At 38.2% G+C, this 17,543-nt stretch overlaps 1 protein-coding gene across 4 annotated transcripts in view; it reads left to right on the forward strand.

Moving 5' to 3' along the window:
* Positions 1-17,543, forward strand: part of INPP4B (inositol polyphosphate-4-phosphatase type II B) — a 217,665-nt gene that overhangs the window by 89,037 nt on the left and 111,085 nt on the right. For all 4 annotated transcript variants that reach the window (XM_014950034.1, XM_014950032.1, XM_014950030.1 and 1 more), the window contains 2 exons: positions 8,745-8,856; positions 11,266-11,338. In XM_014950034.1, coding sequence (XP_014805520.1) covers positions 8,745-8,856; positions 11,266-11,338 — 185 coding nt within the window. The remainder of the gene's footprint in view (positions 1-8,744; positions 8,857-11,265; positions 11,339-17,543) is intronic.

Below are 17,543 nucleotides of genomic sequence, written 5' to 3' on the forward strand. Positions count from 1 at the left end.
CATACAACATGAATTTGTGACACAAGGTAAGGAGCTGCAGGAGAGCCAGAGCCAGGGCTTAAAAACTGAGACTGAGCTGAGCAGATATTGCTTAAAGCTGTGCACTGAAGAAAAATCAGTTTTCACCCTGATACTGACTTGCATGGCTTAAGATGAATTAAAACACCAAACTATTTGAAGGTTAGGGGAAACCTTTTGGGTGGCGCTTTTCAAAATGTATTCGTTGGACTTCAGATAGTGCAGGGATTTTGTTGAGCTGATTTTTGCAAATACGATGGAGGCTTATTTGGGATTACTGGGATAGGTACAGGTAAGCTTCACAGAGCAACTACCCCACCTCACCGTGCTTCTACATAGGCAAAATTTTGTGATGAAAGAAGCTGCGATGAGGAAAACTGTGACACTGGTATATATTCTGCCTGGGATATTGTATATAGGTGTTATAGAAAAGTTGTGTTGCATTCTTTACCCTGTGCATGTGAAGTCAGCCTTGATTTAGCTGAAGGCCCGAATTAGAACCAATTCGGCAACGTTGTGGTACTGTCCCTATGTCAAGGACACTGCATTTTTTTGAAACAGGAACTTCTTGAAATATTTTGTTTGATTTCATTACTGCACCTGCCTTCCTATTATAACAATAGTAGCTGCATACGTGCCTGGAGTTTACAGGGCAACGTTAAGAAAATGCCTCAACTTTAATTTCTCCCAAACATAGAGAAATACTATGTCTAACAAGCAGATAACTTTGTTTTCTAACAAACAAAACTGATCAGATAAAATGCAAACTGACTGCTCTGTATGGAAATGTAGGGCTAGATAAAAAAGTACTAACTTAGTGTTTTTAAGAGTCTATTCTTACAGAATTTCAAGTTGTTCTTTGGGACAGCTTTGCCTCTCTGACATATTGCAAATTGACCTGAAAGAATGCTTCTGACAGGTGCCATAGTAGTTGGCAGAATGTAAAGTTTCAGGAAACTTTGAAAAGAAAAGAGTATGTTTGGTTTTTTTTATCTAACCTATAATTTGTAAACCAAAAGTTCATCTGGATAACTAATAAGCCACAGATGACAGATTGACAGGCTGGTTTCAGGTGAACTTTTATGCCTTTTCAGATTTGCTTTAAATTTCATTTTAAGTTTTGTATGTCCTCTTTGTGCAGCTAACACTAGAAGAAAAATATTATACTTATTCAAATTAATTTGCAGATACATTAAATGGTAGGTCTTGGTTGGATTTCTTTTTTTTAAAGAAAAAAATCCTAACCTTTTAGATGGGGGACTGTTTCCTAATAATGGCTATTTAGCAGTACAAAATCAGCAGAAATTATCCACGTTTCTTCAATGGTAGTTTAACCAGAGCAGTCTAGTAATCTAAACTTGCTTTCCTCTAATTGCCCTACTATATTAGTACCTCTCAGGAGGATCGGGGATGTACCAAGGGCCGTGTCAGAGCACACAATTCTATTTAATCCTTGTTGATATATTTTGGATAGGAGTTTACTAGGGAGTGCCTGTGATTTAGAGTTATTCCTTTGTTAGATCTAAAGTAGAGATTTAAGGATCTGGAAATAGCTCTGTGGTGTGCCCTATAAATATTGGTGTAATTATAGAATGTGGTTACTTTTTCACTGGGTTTTTTTCAGTTATTATGTCTTGCTCTTCTCTTTCTCAGGTGCAATTTCATATTATAAATGTGTTTTTAAAGGAATATTCTTATATTTTTCTCAGTTATTTTGCGGAGGGCTGGCATACATTTACAATTCCTTACTGTTGATATACTGTGCTCTGCTTTTTCCCCTCTCCCCACCATTGTGCCTGAATAGGAATTAGGGACACAAGTAACAAAGCACTGCAAAAGTAGTTTTTATTGTGATTGTTCTTTCTTCTCTATAGAGGTGCCCTAAACTGATGACTGAGTGTTTATCTTAAATGTGTGCACCTGTATCTAATCATCAAACCTGAAGAGGTCAATTTGTAGAATGGCTTCGGTGCTGACAAGATACAAAACTGATGCTGGCAAAGGAATTTAGTTACTAGAGACTTGGAATTGCAGTCTTCAATATGAAATTTATAAAACCAGAAATGCCTTCTGTAGATTCGGATGTCTCATTTTGCAATGGTAATGCAATACCACTTACTTCCAGCTTTCTCACAGGGTTGTGATGATGAACAGGGTAAAATGGGCTATTGAATAAAACAAAAGCCATACTCAATAGCAGAATAGTTCTTAATATTGACTATATGTTGCAGCGTATCCAATTTAAAAAGAAAAAAAAGCAAGCATACATGCTTTTTTTCTTTGTAAATGAGAGTTAGGTATACCGATTGCTATTTTAGTAATTAATACTGATTATTTTTTTTAAAGTTGATTTACATTTAAAGTTCAGTTTAGAGTATTTTTTTTTGCCATGCTTTTCTTTTAAGAATGGTGTAATATTTTTATTTTTTTTTTCGCTTGGTTGAGGTCTATGGCCTTTTGTACAGGGCTAGTGCTTAGTACTTCCAGTAGCTGCTTCCCCTGTGGTGGTAGTTTACCCTTTTTCCAGGAAGGTCCTCCTTAGCTTGGGTGATTTTAGTATGATTTCCAGTAAGTTGCATGTAAGAAGCAGCAAAGGAAAAAGATAATAGTGCTGTTTTGTGCTCTTTGTAAAAATAAGGTCCATCTGTCTGAGATGATCCTCTTAGGCAGTACAAAAGTGCAAGAAGGCTACTTCAATAAGAAACTAGACTAATGTCAATTCCACTAAGATCCTTTGGCCCCTGTAAGCAGGAACTTTGTAGCAATGGTGCTAACCATAGGAAAACCAGAACTAGGATTGGAAGTGCATGAATTATACAGGTTATCTGGGAGAATGTGCCTGTGGATGTATGTCAATCATGTATTCCACATGCTTTCTTTAAACCTGTGACTGTACTTGGACCCTTGGACAATATCTATTTGTCTATCAATCTGCTTTTTTTAGCTGTCTTATTTTCATTAATCTTGGGCAGGACTTTATTTCCTTTAAATAAAGGAGATAAACCATAGTTACTTTTGGAAAGTTCAAAAAAAAAACCTCCAAGACTCTATTAAAGAAATTCCCCCCCAACTTCCCTTCCTCCTGTCACTGTCCTCCAAGCACCTTGTAGTTTAATGGGCCAGAAGACACGCAGCTGCACTTCACTAGTAGTTATATTCACAAGGTTTAACTAACTAGAGAGAATTTGAGCACACTAATATTTGCAGTTGTTTATGTACATTTTATTTCCTTAGGGAATGATGACTATAGCATACTATATATTTAGCTATTTTTCCCTATTAAAATTCAGTACAAGTCTGCCTACAACTCGTTTTACTTGGTCCTCATCGTGAAATTCTTTCTTGACTGCTTCATGTCATGTCATCCACCACAGGAAGCAGGTGAACAACAGCTTGGCTTTATAAGGTAGGAAAATCTCCCGTGCAGTTGAGGCTAAACTTGTTTTGACATGAAGCTTAATCAACAGTACATTGAAATCATGAAAACTGATAAGGAATTGAACAGTGCAAAACTTTTTTTATTTCCCAGAGAATGCAGCAGAATGTTATTCACCAGTAAAGTTGTTTAAAAACAGTATAAATTGCGATAAGCTCCACTGTGAGTTCACAGAATAAGCATTTCTGTGCAAGTACAATAGTCTTGTGCTTACTTATTTCAAAAGCTATTGCATCAGTGGAGAAAATAATTTTATGAAAATCTGCATGCTAGTCTGTACTAGTCGCATTTCTTGTGTGTTATGCATTGGAAAAGGGGCTGCCTGCTAGACTGAAAGTCATGGAGTTTGCTTTTCAGGCGGTGACTCACTTTGTCATTTATTATTAACACAGCTATGCAAATACACAGTCTGCTTCTCTTTTTCTTTGTGTTCTTGAGCCATTTTTATTTGGAAGCAAGGTATGGCCATGGGAACCAATTAGCAGGCCTAAATTTGCATATTCAACATGCAGCAGAGATACTTGATGAGAACAGCATTGGAGGCAAACAGCTGCTGTTCTCAGTCCATCTACCTCACTTGCTTTTCCACCATTAGCTTGTTACCTTCTTTCTCTCAGGGTACCTGGGTCAGTCTTTTACTGCCAGAAGTATTAAGGTGGGCACAGATTCCTGCTGCTCGTGATGGGGCTGGCTAACTCCTTCCCTCACATTTGAGGGAACTGATACTGACCTGGTGATCTTTAAGGACTTGGGACGGTGAGGAAATCCATGTGTATAATAAACTTCAAATTAATATTAGAAGTAAACCTGAGCAGATTTCATGATGGCTTCAAAAGTCTCTGTGTTTAGCTCAATGAGTCGAAAAACAGTGTGGCTTTTAACACCGATAGAGGTTTTGGTGGCTTTTTTTGAAATTCAAAACATACTGTTTCACTCAGAATCACCTCCACGAGGTTCATGAGAAGATGAGTCCTTGGCAACACCAGGTTAGGTGAGTGCAGGCTGTCACAGGATTGTAGCTGTGGTAGGTGGAGTGAGCGCTGCAGTACTCAGTCATGTTGGACTGAATGGGTAGGGACAGGCTGAAACGCTGCCAAAGCCTGCATCCTAGGACACTGCATTCTAAATTTGGTTTAGAAATCACTGTTCTAACACTTTGTTTCCTTGTCGTTGGTCATGTTCCAAATGCAGATGCTGTGTGGACAGATATCAGGTGATTGGTGCTCCTTGTCCCAGGATGCTGAAAAAAACCCAGCAATTTTCCAACTCCATAAGCCAGCTAGAGTGAGCCACATAAGGGCTTCTTCACACTGACACTTCTTTAATACTTACTGCTGTATTCCCCATCCCCACTGTCCCTGTGCAGGTTTGTCAATCAAGGTGCAATCCTTTGTGTTTTGGGTCTATAGCACCTCCTGTCTCATGACTGTAAGCAGTTTGATGGAGGGACAGTCTTCACTGCACCCTGTGAGTGCAGAGTGTGCTTTACGGCTTTATAAAACTGCAGCAGATGTGCTGATTCTATCCTGATGCATTATGAAATATCCTAAAACCAACTAATTATTCTCCTGATGCTCTCTTGAACAGTGTGTATGTGTGAGATTTGTTTCCTCCTGTCTGTCGAGACAAATGACATGAAGTGCATATATGTGTGTGTCCACCGTACTGTTTCAGTTAGTGCAAAGTAAAGTTATACAGATTTTTGTCTTATTTAAGTGTGATTGCTAGGCTTTTTTTAATTATTATTATTTGTTCCACAGCATCGCTTCTGTTTCTCACATTTAATTTTCTTTCAAGTGAAATTTTAATCTCATGGTGTTGCTTGAAAGTTTTAAATGCATGACATGTCTGTTGTTTGAAGACTCATGCACCAGTGGCATTTTAAATTCACAATGTCTGACACAGCTAATGACGGTTTCTCCCTGGACATTTGTAGAGCTCTTTGTTTGCTTGTAGCATTCAAAAGAAACTTTGAGGTTTTGGTTTTTTAAATTGTGTTTTCATATTTCCATGTGGGAAGATAAGAGAAATGGAGGAAAGAGTATAACTACAATGCGACAGTCCCACTGCTTAGTTTTATTCTGTTGCACTACCCCCTCTTGCAGATACTGCGTGTTTCAGACTGGAATATTACATATGTACTAGACCAAAACAGCAGTGATTTTGAGAAGAAAATCTTTTGGGGAGAAAAATGATTTAAAGTGAAATTAGATCAATTGTATTTTTTACGTATGGATGGAGAAGGCTCCCAAACGCATATTGCTCCTTGTGCAGGCAAACAGCGTAGTGCTCGCTGCCGTACTGAGGCCAAGCCTCCAGTACCACCACCGATGGAAAATATGTAGTGCTCTAAAGGAAAGGAGACAAGGACTGTGAAAGCTTAACTGACATTTCATTTTTATTGTGTTTTACTCAAGCAACATGCCTTGTTGGCTTGTATCGGGTCATTTGCAAATTGAGCTCTGTTTTACTCAACGTTTGTTGATACTCGTAATTTACCCTGATGTAATTTAAAATCAGATTCGGTTTCTGTAGGTCAGACTCAGACTTGCAGGTCTCTTTGGCCTTGGAAAAATGTGTTTAAAAAAAAAAAAAAGGATGGATAGGTTTTTACTTCTGGAAGACAAATAAATGCAACATTTTCCTTTCAGACCAGGATAACAGCAAACTGCTGTTGCATATTAAATTCAGCCTGGTAATGGGATTGTCCACTTGACGCTTTGATCAGGACACATTAAGCCATTGAAAAATTTTCAGCCCTAAAGCCACACGTTTATCCTGATTTTTAAGGGTGTATGTGATTTGCTATCATTTGTTGTACTCCCTTTCTCCTTGGAAATGCTGTAAGTCCATTTGCTGAGGTAACCTGGTTCGTGTGCTGGTTTGAAACAGGAAGGGGAAAACAAATGAAGACGAGTCACTAAGCTGGGGCAACTCAGGGGAACGTTCTTCATGCAGAAGACACTTCAGATGTTCTCATGCATTTCAAAATTATTATGTATTTTTGCTTATAAACGCCCTTTGGACATTGTACCCTTCTTCCTTATTGCTTTTCTTTTATATACTTTGTTAATTAACGTAGGCTTCTTTGGTTGCAAGGCTATCTGGAATTGGTTCATTTTTAATTGTTCCTTTGTTGTCAGTGATGAATTAGGCTTAGAGCAAATGAAGTAGTGGCACATGTAAAATATGAAGAATTATGTGTATTTTGCAGGGTTTTATATAAGAACATTTAATTTGGATAGTTGCAAGATGAGTGTATTCTATTAAGTCGCATATTAAGCGTAATGGTTTGCAACCAAAATAATTATTTAAATTTGAAGCTTGGGGGGTAGCTCTATTTTGAGACTTTACTGTAAAAAAACCTGAAAGTTTTGATTTAGCATGATAAGTAAGTATCCATCCTGAAAAAACTAACGTAGGTGTTTAACTTTAGTCAGTGCAAAGAGCTGGCGTAGTCTGACTTAATAATTGAGTCCTTGCACTGCGTGCAGAAATATGGATGATGTAAAATTGTGGGAGCTCAAGGCAGAGACAGGGTCCTGCTGCCTGGAGCGTGGGCCCAGCCGTCTGGAAAGGCCTGTGTCTGGCAGAAGAACATGAACCTGTTGGAGAAGGTCAAGGGGAGGCCATGAAGATGGTCAGACGACCTCTCCCCTGAAGACAGGCTGAGAGAGCTGGGGTTGTTCAGCCTGGAGAAGAGAAGGATCTGGGGAGACTTCATAGCGGCCTTCCAGTACCTAAAAGGGGCCTACAGGAAAGATGGGGAGGGAGTTTTTACAAGGGCATATAGTGGTAGGACCAAGGGGTAACCTCTTCAAACTGGAAGAGGGTAGTTTTAGAATAGGTATCGGGAAGAGGTTTTTCACTCTGAGGGTGGTGAGACACTGGAACAGGTTGCCTAGAGAAGCTGTGGCTGCCCCATCCCTGGAGGGGTTCAAGGCCAGGCTGGATGGGGCTTTGAGCAACCTGGTCTGGTGGGAGGTGTCCCTGCCCAGGGCAGGGGGGTTGGAACTCAATAATCTTTAAGGTTCCTTCCCACTCTAACTATTCTATAATTCTGTGTTTTCCTGCAGCAAGGATTGCCCTAGGAATGTAGCAGTTTTAATGGAAACACTTTTTTCAAATATTACTGTTTCTGAAAGTTGTTTTTTCTTTTTTATTGCCAGCCCTCTAGTCCCTCTTCTGTGTATTTCTTTGTCCTGCTTCATCACTTTTAATCTTCACTTCTGAGATAAGATAGAGTATTGCCCCAAATCCATTTGTTTTCGTTTTTTCTTCCTCTGTGCTTTTGCAGTTCTGCTAAGCTTACTCTCATCATTTCCTTTTGCTAATTTTTTCCTTGGTGGCTGTTGTTATATTTTCCTCATTATTATTAAATGATCTGTTACCCTTCTTTCCTTCCTTTCAAAAAATCCAGCTGTTCAGAATAAGTCAGGGGAGAGAGACTGTGCCATTAACCTTGATGTTTTGCTACCAGGGAAAGCTTAAAAAGCAGTCAGTATCTTTTTGGAGTTTAAACCCTTGTTTCTTTCAAAAGGAGTGAGCACTACTCTCTTTGGAGGTGTAGATCTGAATTGCTATTTATTTTTGCCTGATTGGAAGTAAACTGTTTGCAGAGATGATAATAGAAGAATTCACCTGGAACTGTACTGTCTTCTCCCATGTAGTTAAAGAAATGGGACTGATTCTGAGTAATTACTCTGTGAAGGTACTGCAAAAAGGAAGAGTGATATTCAGATTAGTTATATTACTTTGGTTTAGCAGGAGATTTATTAATATACTGAGTATGTCCTTTCTTCACAGATTAAGTTAGGAAACAAAGCAGTGTACTGTGCAGTGAGATTGCAGGTCTTAAGTAGGGTATTGGTGCAGTATGTTACAGCCCTTTCTCTGATGGTCCACAGGCAGAATAATGTCTAGAATGAAAACTTGGCAATATTCGTGGGTTCTTCTACCATTTATAGTGCTTACCCATCCTCAGTTTTGTGATGAGACAGAATGTCTAGAATGAAAACATGGTGATGTTCGTGGGTTCTTCTACCATTTATAGCGCTTACCCATCCTCAGTTTTGTGATGAAACCTTTCATTGCTATAAAGAATCTGGAGAAAATACAATATGCTTTATTGTTAACGTTTCCTTTATGATTGTAAATAACTAATTCAGTACAGGTGACTGCAGCTATACAGACCGGAGCAGGGACTAAATGTTTACTGTTTACAATATTTTTACTGAAGGAATGTGATGCTGCAGGTGACCTGATGTTGTTTGTTGTTATTTTTTCCAAGGACTTCTGATGGTGGAAAGACAGTTGGTACCATTGAAGTCAATCTTGTGAAGATGGGAGAGCTAGAGGATGGGGAAACGGACCACATCACAACAGATGCCCAGGATCAAAAGGTAGAAACTCAGTTCATTGCACAAAGCTAATTAGAATGATCAGCCGTACCATGCCTAAATTACTAATTCCAAATTGGGTTAAGGACTTAATCAAAAAATTCTTGAATAAAGTACTATGTACACTTAATGTCCCTAAACTAAAAATAGTTTTTCAAGATCATGTACAGAGTAATACTCTGTCCTCAGATTTTCAGTCCCTCCCCTTCTTTAGGGAAAAAAGAGCTGATTTTGATCTCAACTGATCATATTTAATCAATCCTGATCAAAAAAACTGTCCATAGAGACGCCACAAAATCTGACTTTTTTTTCCCTTGGACAGTTCCTCTGTTTTCTGCCCTTGAAGTCCTGTTCACGTGGATTTTTATGTGCAAGCTGTGCCCACAATACTGAAAACCTGGAAAGAATGGCAGACAGGCAAGCCAAAGAAGAGGTGAACCCTTGCGAGGGGGCAGGCTCAGCTGCATTTCATGGGAGCGGGGAAAATCAACGGGGAGGGATGGCACAGCAATGCAGTGGTGCCTCGGGGTGCTAGCACAGGGCAGGGCTGCTCAGAGGGTGTATGTAGGGATTCTGAGTTGGGGTTCTTGTGGGGTGGGACTAGAGGAAGGACAGAAGGGCTTGGAAAGAGCAAAAATGCTCTCAAGTAGGCAGGTTGTTTGCAGGCAAAAGTGGTGGAGGCTGGAGCTGATATGGGGGGAGTGCGTTTGAGAGGAGTGGAGAACCAAAGGAGGGAGGGTGGAATGGATGAGCTGTCTTTATGATTATAAGAGGTTTGGGCTTGGGAGAGATTAAGAAAAGACTGCTCAGAATGAGGAAATCAGAGTTTGAATGACCTGCAGTGGAAAAAAAAAGGTAGGTTCCTTTAACTGGGTCCCTGCGTGATGGGAGCTGACAGACCTGTACAGAGTTGCCTCCTCATGGTATCTCTGCCTCTGCAGAGCCCTTCTCAAGGACAGAATTTTTGCAGCCTTCATGCTATGGTGTACTGCTGTACACTGTGGTGTGTTCTGCTCTTCATGGGGAAAAAAACAAACAACTTTAGATAACGCTACAGGGAATGTAAAATTAAGGACTGCGGTTTTTTGTTTGGAAGTAACATATAAGAATGTATTTTTGGAGAAAAGGACATTGTTCTGAATATTTTTTCTGCTCAGTCAAAACAGTCTGCTTTTGGGCCAACCCCTGAGGATAGATTTTATGCTTTTCTCACCATTCTTCTCAAAGGACCTTGATGCCCTTTTAAAACAAGGGACTAGTGGGGCCAGTTCCAAAGAAGCCAACAAATGCTGTGAAATCGTTCTGGTTTTGTACTATAAAACTTCCACAAAATATGCAACGTGAACTGTTTTTTCAGCCTTCTCTTTCATTTTGCTTTTCTTCCATTTCAGAATGTGGAACGAGACTTCTCACAATTATTAGAGATATAATTAATAAGCTCTGCCTAGTTTGGGGGAGCCGAAGGCTTTAATAGCATCTTTCTAGGGGATTCTAATACCTTGTCAAGAAGGACTAACTCAGTGAGAGCTGTATTTTCTGTGGTCTTTAAAGGAGTCCCTAGTTTTTACGGATTATTTGCATCATGGTGTTGCTTCATGGAGTCTTAGTTTGTATGTTCATAGCGAGGATGCAATTGTGAGAATGTAGAGTTACTGAATTACTTCAAAGAAATAAGTTCTGAATTGGGTTTACTAACTTGTTAGATAAGCTATGTGCAGGGAATTCCTCATGGAATAGTAAAGTGATAGTTAAATTCAATCTGACATATCAACTGGTTGGGAGTACATGGTGTCTGGCTCTTGGCTTTGAGCTCTGCAACAGGACATCCATCAACTGGGGAAGCCCTGGGAACAGGGCTCCCTATCACCTCTAGAAGCTGTCAGGGGTTTTTTTCTGACTTGAGGGGTGGAGGAGCATAAAATATATACATTCTAGTACATTTAACATAGTTTTACACTGGTTGATTTTTCCATAAACTTTGTATACTTTTATACGCTAACCTTATCAAAGAAATCTTCCTGTTCACTTGTGTAACAAATTAATCACAAACCGCGAGCACATTTTTAAGACTTTTTGCGGTTCCTACTTTTTCCTTGTTTAAAAATTCACGGGGTGCTTTACTGATGCTGTGCATGTGAAAAGTGCCTTGTCAAAAGAAACCTCTCTGAAACCTCTGCCATTTGTATTGGTAGGAAACCTGTTTTATTATGGAATAGCTGATCATATTTTGCCATTTTCTCTGCTATAATTTTGATTGTGTTGCAGTATATTGGAGCAGAAATATAGAGAGAAAAATGTAAATTTTAATTAAAGGTTGGGAAGTTTTATTTTTCAGTCTGCTACTTATAAACTGCTATGAATTTCCTTGTAACAGCTGAATGTGTTACATTTACAGTTGCATTTCTTTTGTAGTGTGCATTGGTTCGGGAATGTACAGCCACTGAAGGCATAAGTGGTAAAGACAACTTGCCTTCATTAAATGCAGGTAAGTGTTGTAAAAACCATAAAAGATCACTGTTGCAACGCTATGTCAAATCCTGAAGAAATCACAAAGAATTGTGTCAGAGCTCTTAAAAAGCTCTTCAAATGATGCACAAATTTTGAAATTTAAAATTTTAATGTTTTATACATATTTGGCAGTATCATTTTACTGAGAAACGTGAAGAAAACTTTCAGAAATGTCAATTATGCTTTCTGCTAAAATCTCCCACTTCTACATCTTTACTGTTCAATGATTTTCAAGACTGTCAGTGACTTCAGTGGGCATGGAATTAACCTCATAAGTTCTTGTCATGTCATTGCATGACTTTCTGTTGAAGTAATTATGCATTATTTGCAACTGAATATCCTGGAGAATTAATCTCTCTCATAGCTGATGAAGTGGCCATTTCAGTTTGAACTGGAAGCTATATGTTCTAAAATGAAGGAAGCTGTTGGCAAGGCGTTCTCAATTCTAGGTCAGCTCTGGGCTCGAGTGTAGTGTTGAATAGATCTATTTCACTTTCATTATACTGAGAAATATTACATGCTGATATGCTGCACCATAAAAGTTTTATTAGCCCAAGTTTATGAATCTCCATTACTCTGCAGTAACAATGTCACAAATAAGTTATATAGGTCATCTGAAACCACAGCGCTGTCAAGAATTCTGTGTATTTGCTGTATACAGTTGAAGAGAAATGTTCCTGAAGTTTTGAAACCTTTCAAAACCCTTACTGAAACTTTTTCATATGACTTCACTGATAGGACAGGAGACTTATTAGACTAGCTTTGCACTCTGAAGGAAGCACTAGAAACCTCCATAAAATAGGTTTTTCCATATATGTGTGAAAGTTGTAATATTTTTTTCCTGTGATTTGCTGAGACTAGATCAGAAGCAGGGAAAAAAAATTTTCTTCAGAACTGCTATTTCTTTTTATTGATTTAATGTGAGACAAGGTTTGTTTGTAGAAAAGATATTAATTGAGAATTACTAAACACACACAGGATCTACATCTAGCTCCGGAAATTCCTGATCTGAAAATAGTTGGAGGCAGGGAGAGTATTTTGCATCTCTAGGTATCTGATCACAAGATACAGAGCCAGTTGAACTGTTTGGTATAACTCAGTGCAGCCTTTCTTTGATTCTGATTCTGTGTCGTCCAGTTAAGTGGGTCTTAAATGACATTGCTGTTCAGAGAAAATGTTACTGACTCGTGACTGTTTTGGTTTGCTTTTTTTTTTTCCCCGATTTGCTGCCTCTGTTTGGGTGGGATTGATTGGATTTTTGGTTGGGTTTTTTAGATGGGGAAATGCTGGATTTTGGGCAATGTACGTTGTTGGAATTGTTGGAGCTTCCAAGGCAGATGTCAGTTTTATGAATAATGAAGTTTAGCTTACTTTGTCATGAGTATTTGCATGTGATTCTACAGTGTATTACACAGTATAACATTTCTACATTTAGTGCTTTCACATACAAACACACAACAGAAAACCAAAACCCCCACCCTACCCAACATCGCTAGGGTTTATAAAGTCAAACATACTGTGGAGGGTTTGTTGTCATTTTTTGTTTTTGAAAAGAGTTGAGGGGAAAGAGCAAAACTTGCATATACAAGAAATGACAGCAGGCAGGATATTGGAAAGAGCTTTCAGCCACAGGAAGTGTGTTCTAATAAATACTTATTCTTCAGTCTGTTTCCTGTACTTGTGACTTCCTCTTCTCACCCCAGCGTTGCCTCCTCTTCTCTGCAGACACCTGGCACCCGTTCCAGGTTTTGTCAGCCTCACTCTTTTTATTGAATTCCCAACTTGTTTCCTTAGAAAATTTTAGCTCTTCTTTTATACTCTTAGCCACTTTGCCCAGCCAGTCAGACTTCTTCCCCAGTGTGCCTCCATAACTGAGCTTCACGTGGGTCAAAGCTCTCTGTGTTGCCTGGACACTGGCATTCTCTTATGTGTAACAGCCCTTATCTTAAGGCTGTTGTACCACACCCTAGCTCTACCCAAAAACGCACGTGCAGTTTTGTTGGTATTAGAAGCTGGGAAGGATGCAAGAATTTTCAATAACAGTAGACCCTTGGTGCCCGTATTAGGCATTAGGTTTAAGTTCTGAGTTTTCACATACTGAGATTTCTTTTCCAAGGCTTTATGTCATTGTCAGATCTGGGTAGATTGCCATGGATATAGTAAAATGCACATCTCTGTAAAAGATTTACTGTCAGAATTAAAGTTTATAAGGTACATAATTACACATTCTGTGTATCTGGACCATCTTAACTGAAAATTTCAAAAAATAATCACTTTCAGCCAAACAAATTTCTATGTGGCAAAATTAGAGGCAATCAAAAGCAAGGACTGAAGGGAAAGGAACAACAATATCAGTAATGTGGTAGAAATTATAAGATCACTGTTGCCTGCGCTGTTTTCCCTGCTCTCTACATACAGAACTATCTACAGTATGGTATATTTTTCATTTACATATGTATTTAGTACATGTGTATACTGTTGTCAAGATTTCTGGTTCCTTCTGTCTCATGTTGTTTATCAGGCCTTCAAAACTATGGAACTGCAAAAATACCCTGTGTGAATCCTTAAGCCTGTAGGCATAGATGCTCAGTGGCATTCTTCTGAAATTTAAATCTTAATATAAGGAACTCACAGCCCTCAAGTGAGTTATGAGCCACTTACTGAGTGAGTGGGAATGAGAATCATATTTCACAGAGGCTTATCACTATTCCATTTATACCCCAAGAGATTGAATTTATGTGTCTCAAAATTCAGTTATTTATTTAAAACACTGGAGAGTTTGCCAATTGTTTGCATGTAAACAAATTGCGCTTTACCATAAAAAATAGAATAAAAGTAATTGAAATTAAGCAAAAATTAAGAAAGTTGAAATTTTTCTTCCGGAGATGATATGCATAAGTGCACCTGTGATACAAAGGAAGATATAAATAGAAACACTGTTAGCAAATTAGTATATGGCAGCAGTATGCTTTGATCTATGTTCGATAGGGAACAAAAATGAAAACAGAGTATTCAATCTTTTATTAATTTTTTATTTCACTTGCAGGAGAAACAGTGTGAAGGATATTGCATGGAATAAAAAGCATGGAGGTCTTTAAATTTAAAAATGAGACTGTCCAAAAATACGGATGATTAAATATATGGCATTGACTTTTAAGCTTCATGCTGCAGACAAAGGCTTTTAAAATATTTTTTTTTTGTTTTAACCACTGCAGTTCCTCTAGATTTAATTTTTTTTTTTGTTTTGAATGCTTTTCATGATCACTGTCTAAATACAGGAAGCATTACCTTTAGGAAACTTCCACTCATTTTAATAACTACTTTTTATAAAAGCCAAATCTAGTCTCGCCATTCTTACTGTTTGGGTGGTTTTACATGCCTTCTGGATTTGTTTTTTAGACAGCTTGTTGTAATTAGAAAGCAATTATTGTTGTAATTGGAAAGGAAAATACATCTGAGATTTTTATGGAAGCGCATGACTTAAGTAGTTCTGTTTATAAGAAAACATTAAGTATTGTGCAGCTCTTATTGATGACCTCAAGCTTTAGCAGTACTGCAAATGGGAATTATTTGGGTTCCTTGTGAAAACAAAATTCCCAGGCTTTTTTTTCTGAGTTTGTAAATGAAATTTTCTTCATAAACCAATGGAGAGGTGTTCCCACGATGTTTTAAAACTTGCAACACACTTGAGAGTATCCCCATCAGCAAATTCAGACTTGGTGCTAGTATTTGAAGAGTAGTCTAATAATTCTAACAATGATAAAAGTCACAATGTTGGATCCACATTTACAAAGTGATTCCTAGTCTCCCTTGCCATCGTGCTGTTGTTGTGTTGGGTTTTTTATTTGGTGTTGGTTTTTTCCTGTGATGGTGGTGGTGATAGTGGGGAGGTGGGAGGAAGAGAAATTGTGGAGATACGTAGGTGCATTAGGTTCTCACAGACAAATTCTGATTCTGAGTGCAAATTAAAGGGCTCTTCTTGGAAAGATGTCCTTTGATAACTTCATGGGAGGTAGATAGAAAAAGGTAAAATATAGAAAAACAGCTTTTTGTGTCTAGGGCATCATCATTTGAAATGTCCTGATAAAAAGTATCAGCCTGCTTCCTAGTGAACAGGTGACACTGGGGGAGGGGGAAAACAAAACTGAAAAACAGAACCCAACCCAAAATTGTCGTCTGTTTTGGCAGGTTTCTGTTTAAAGGCAGACCTGAATTAGGTCTTACTTTCTTGATCTCTCCCTGACATCTGAAGGTTGTCATTCCCTGTCTTGTTAATGGTAGATGATCAGTGCCATATTGCTACTTTCTGGATTGACAGGGGCTGCAATATTATTGAGAAAAGATTTCATTTCAATTTTTGTTTCACTGATTTCATTGATTGGAAGAATCTCAGCAAAAGAGGAGGAAAATAGGAAACCCTTACAGCATATTTTAATCAAGTGATGTAATAAGGCCCTGACCCTGGGTATAAGTTGATTATAAGCACGGGACTTGGAGATGCTTTTTTTTTTTTTGGTGGTGGACAATAGTTAAGTCTGGTGAGGATTCTCAAGCTGTAAAATGTGTGTAAAGATGCTTAAACATTGAGGTATTTTGGGTGTTAGTAGTAAAGAAAAATTGCTGTTATTCATATGCTGTAGCTATCAAGCATCTATTAGGTTTATTTCATAACAGTAAGCCAGAATTTAGATTTTTTAAGTAAGATCACTAATAAATAAAGGCAAAATGGCCCTAAAAAGGCTTCCAGTTTCTTATTGAAGACTGATGATTAAAGAGATCTCAGTAGAGTGATGGGAATAGAAACTACATCTGCAATTGCTTAAACATGATTGTTTACAACATTCCTTTCTTTATGAGGTGCCAACAACTGTTTTATTACAGGTATCTTTGAATCTGTGGTCTTGTTTTAGGTCTTTCCTAAAGGGCTTCTGTTAAAAAACAGTTTGATTAGATAGACAAGACAGTTCGTGTATCTTCAATAACTTGGTCTGTGTGTTTCATTCTCTATAAATCAGCCTACATAGGCAATAATGGTAGCAGTTGGTTGTGAAGCTGAAATTTCTATTAGTAGATGTCGTTTTGACAGCAACGGTTTCCTCACAGTGCACATGGGAAATGCATTCCTTTGAGTTATAGACCATTCAGTGGCAGATCAATGGGAGCCTGCTCTACGGCAGCTTTTTCTGGAAGGCTGATGGAAAGGTATTGTTGGAGGATTTGGATGGCTGTCCAAAGTCATTCGGAGTTAAGAAGCAGTGGATGTGTGTGTTAAACAACAATCATTTGTCTCCAAGTAAGCTTATCGATGTAGTCAAGCAAAACTTTTCTTTCCTGGCTTTTTCCTAATTTTCTCTTTCTGGAAAATTAGTTAAGAGGAGAGGGAGGGGGAAAAAAAAAAAGAAAAAGAAGAACAGGAGAGAGTAGAAACATCCCACCTCTATTATAGGCCATCATTGTAAGATCTGGGTGGAAACATAGCCAACATGTGAGAGCTTTAAGATAAAAAACATAGTGTTAAATAGGGTTTTAAGCATAACCTTCCAAGATGTCAAGTAAATGTTTTGGGTTTTTTTCCCCTCAAGTTGCAATGGTAATCTGAGAACAGTGTGTGTAATGTATTTACAGGATTGTTGTATTTATTTCTATGTAGTGACACTCTCTTGACCATGACAGTGATCAAGTTGACTCTAAAACGGCATCCTCTTGACCATGTCAACGTTCAAGTTTCCTTTAATGTAGATGCACACCCTCTATTTGTGTGTGCATGTCATGGAGAAGATGGATCAGTTACAGCTCAACTTTGAGGTGTTGTTCACTGGTCTCAGACAATTTATTAGGCATTTGAGTGATACTAGCAGGGAGTAAGGGATGACATTGACAGTGTGTGAGTTCCTTGTTCATTTGTGTATTCCATTGTTTCCTGACTATATCTTAAGTGTAAGGACAGAAATCATAATTTACATTCTCACTACACTGAAATGCTAAATTCACAGGATACCTACTGTGTGGGTAAAATGTGATTTATCTACTCTACTAGTAATACTTTGTCCTCCACATGCTGCTATAATAAATTAAATACAAATTTAATGTTTTAAATAGAATTTTAATGGTTCTAAAATTAATTCTGGAAGCAAGGGGGAAGTAACGTATTATTTTTGGATGAAAATGTTGTCATAAATTTT

Source organism: Calidris pugnax, unplaced genomic scaffold, assembly GCF_001431845.1.
Source record: "Calidris pugnax isolate Ruff unplaced genomic scaffold, ASM143184v1 scaffold42, whole genome shotgun sequence".
NCBI classification, from domain to species: domain Eukaryota; kingdom Metazoa; phylum Chordata; class Aves; order Charadriiformes; family Scolopacidae; genus Calidris; species Calidris pugnax.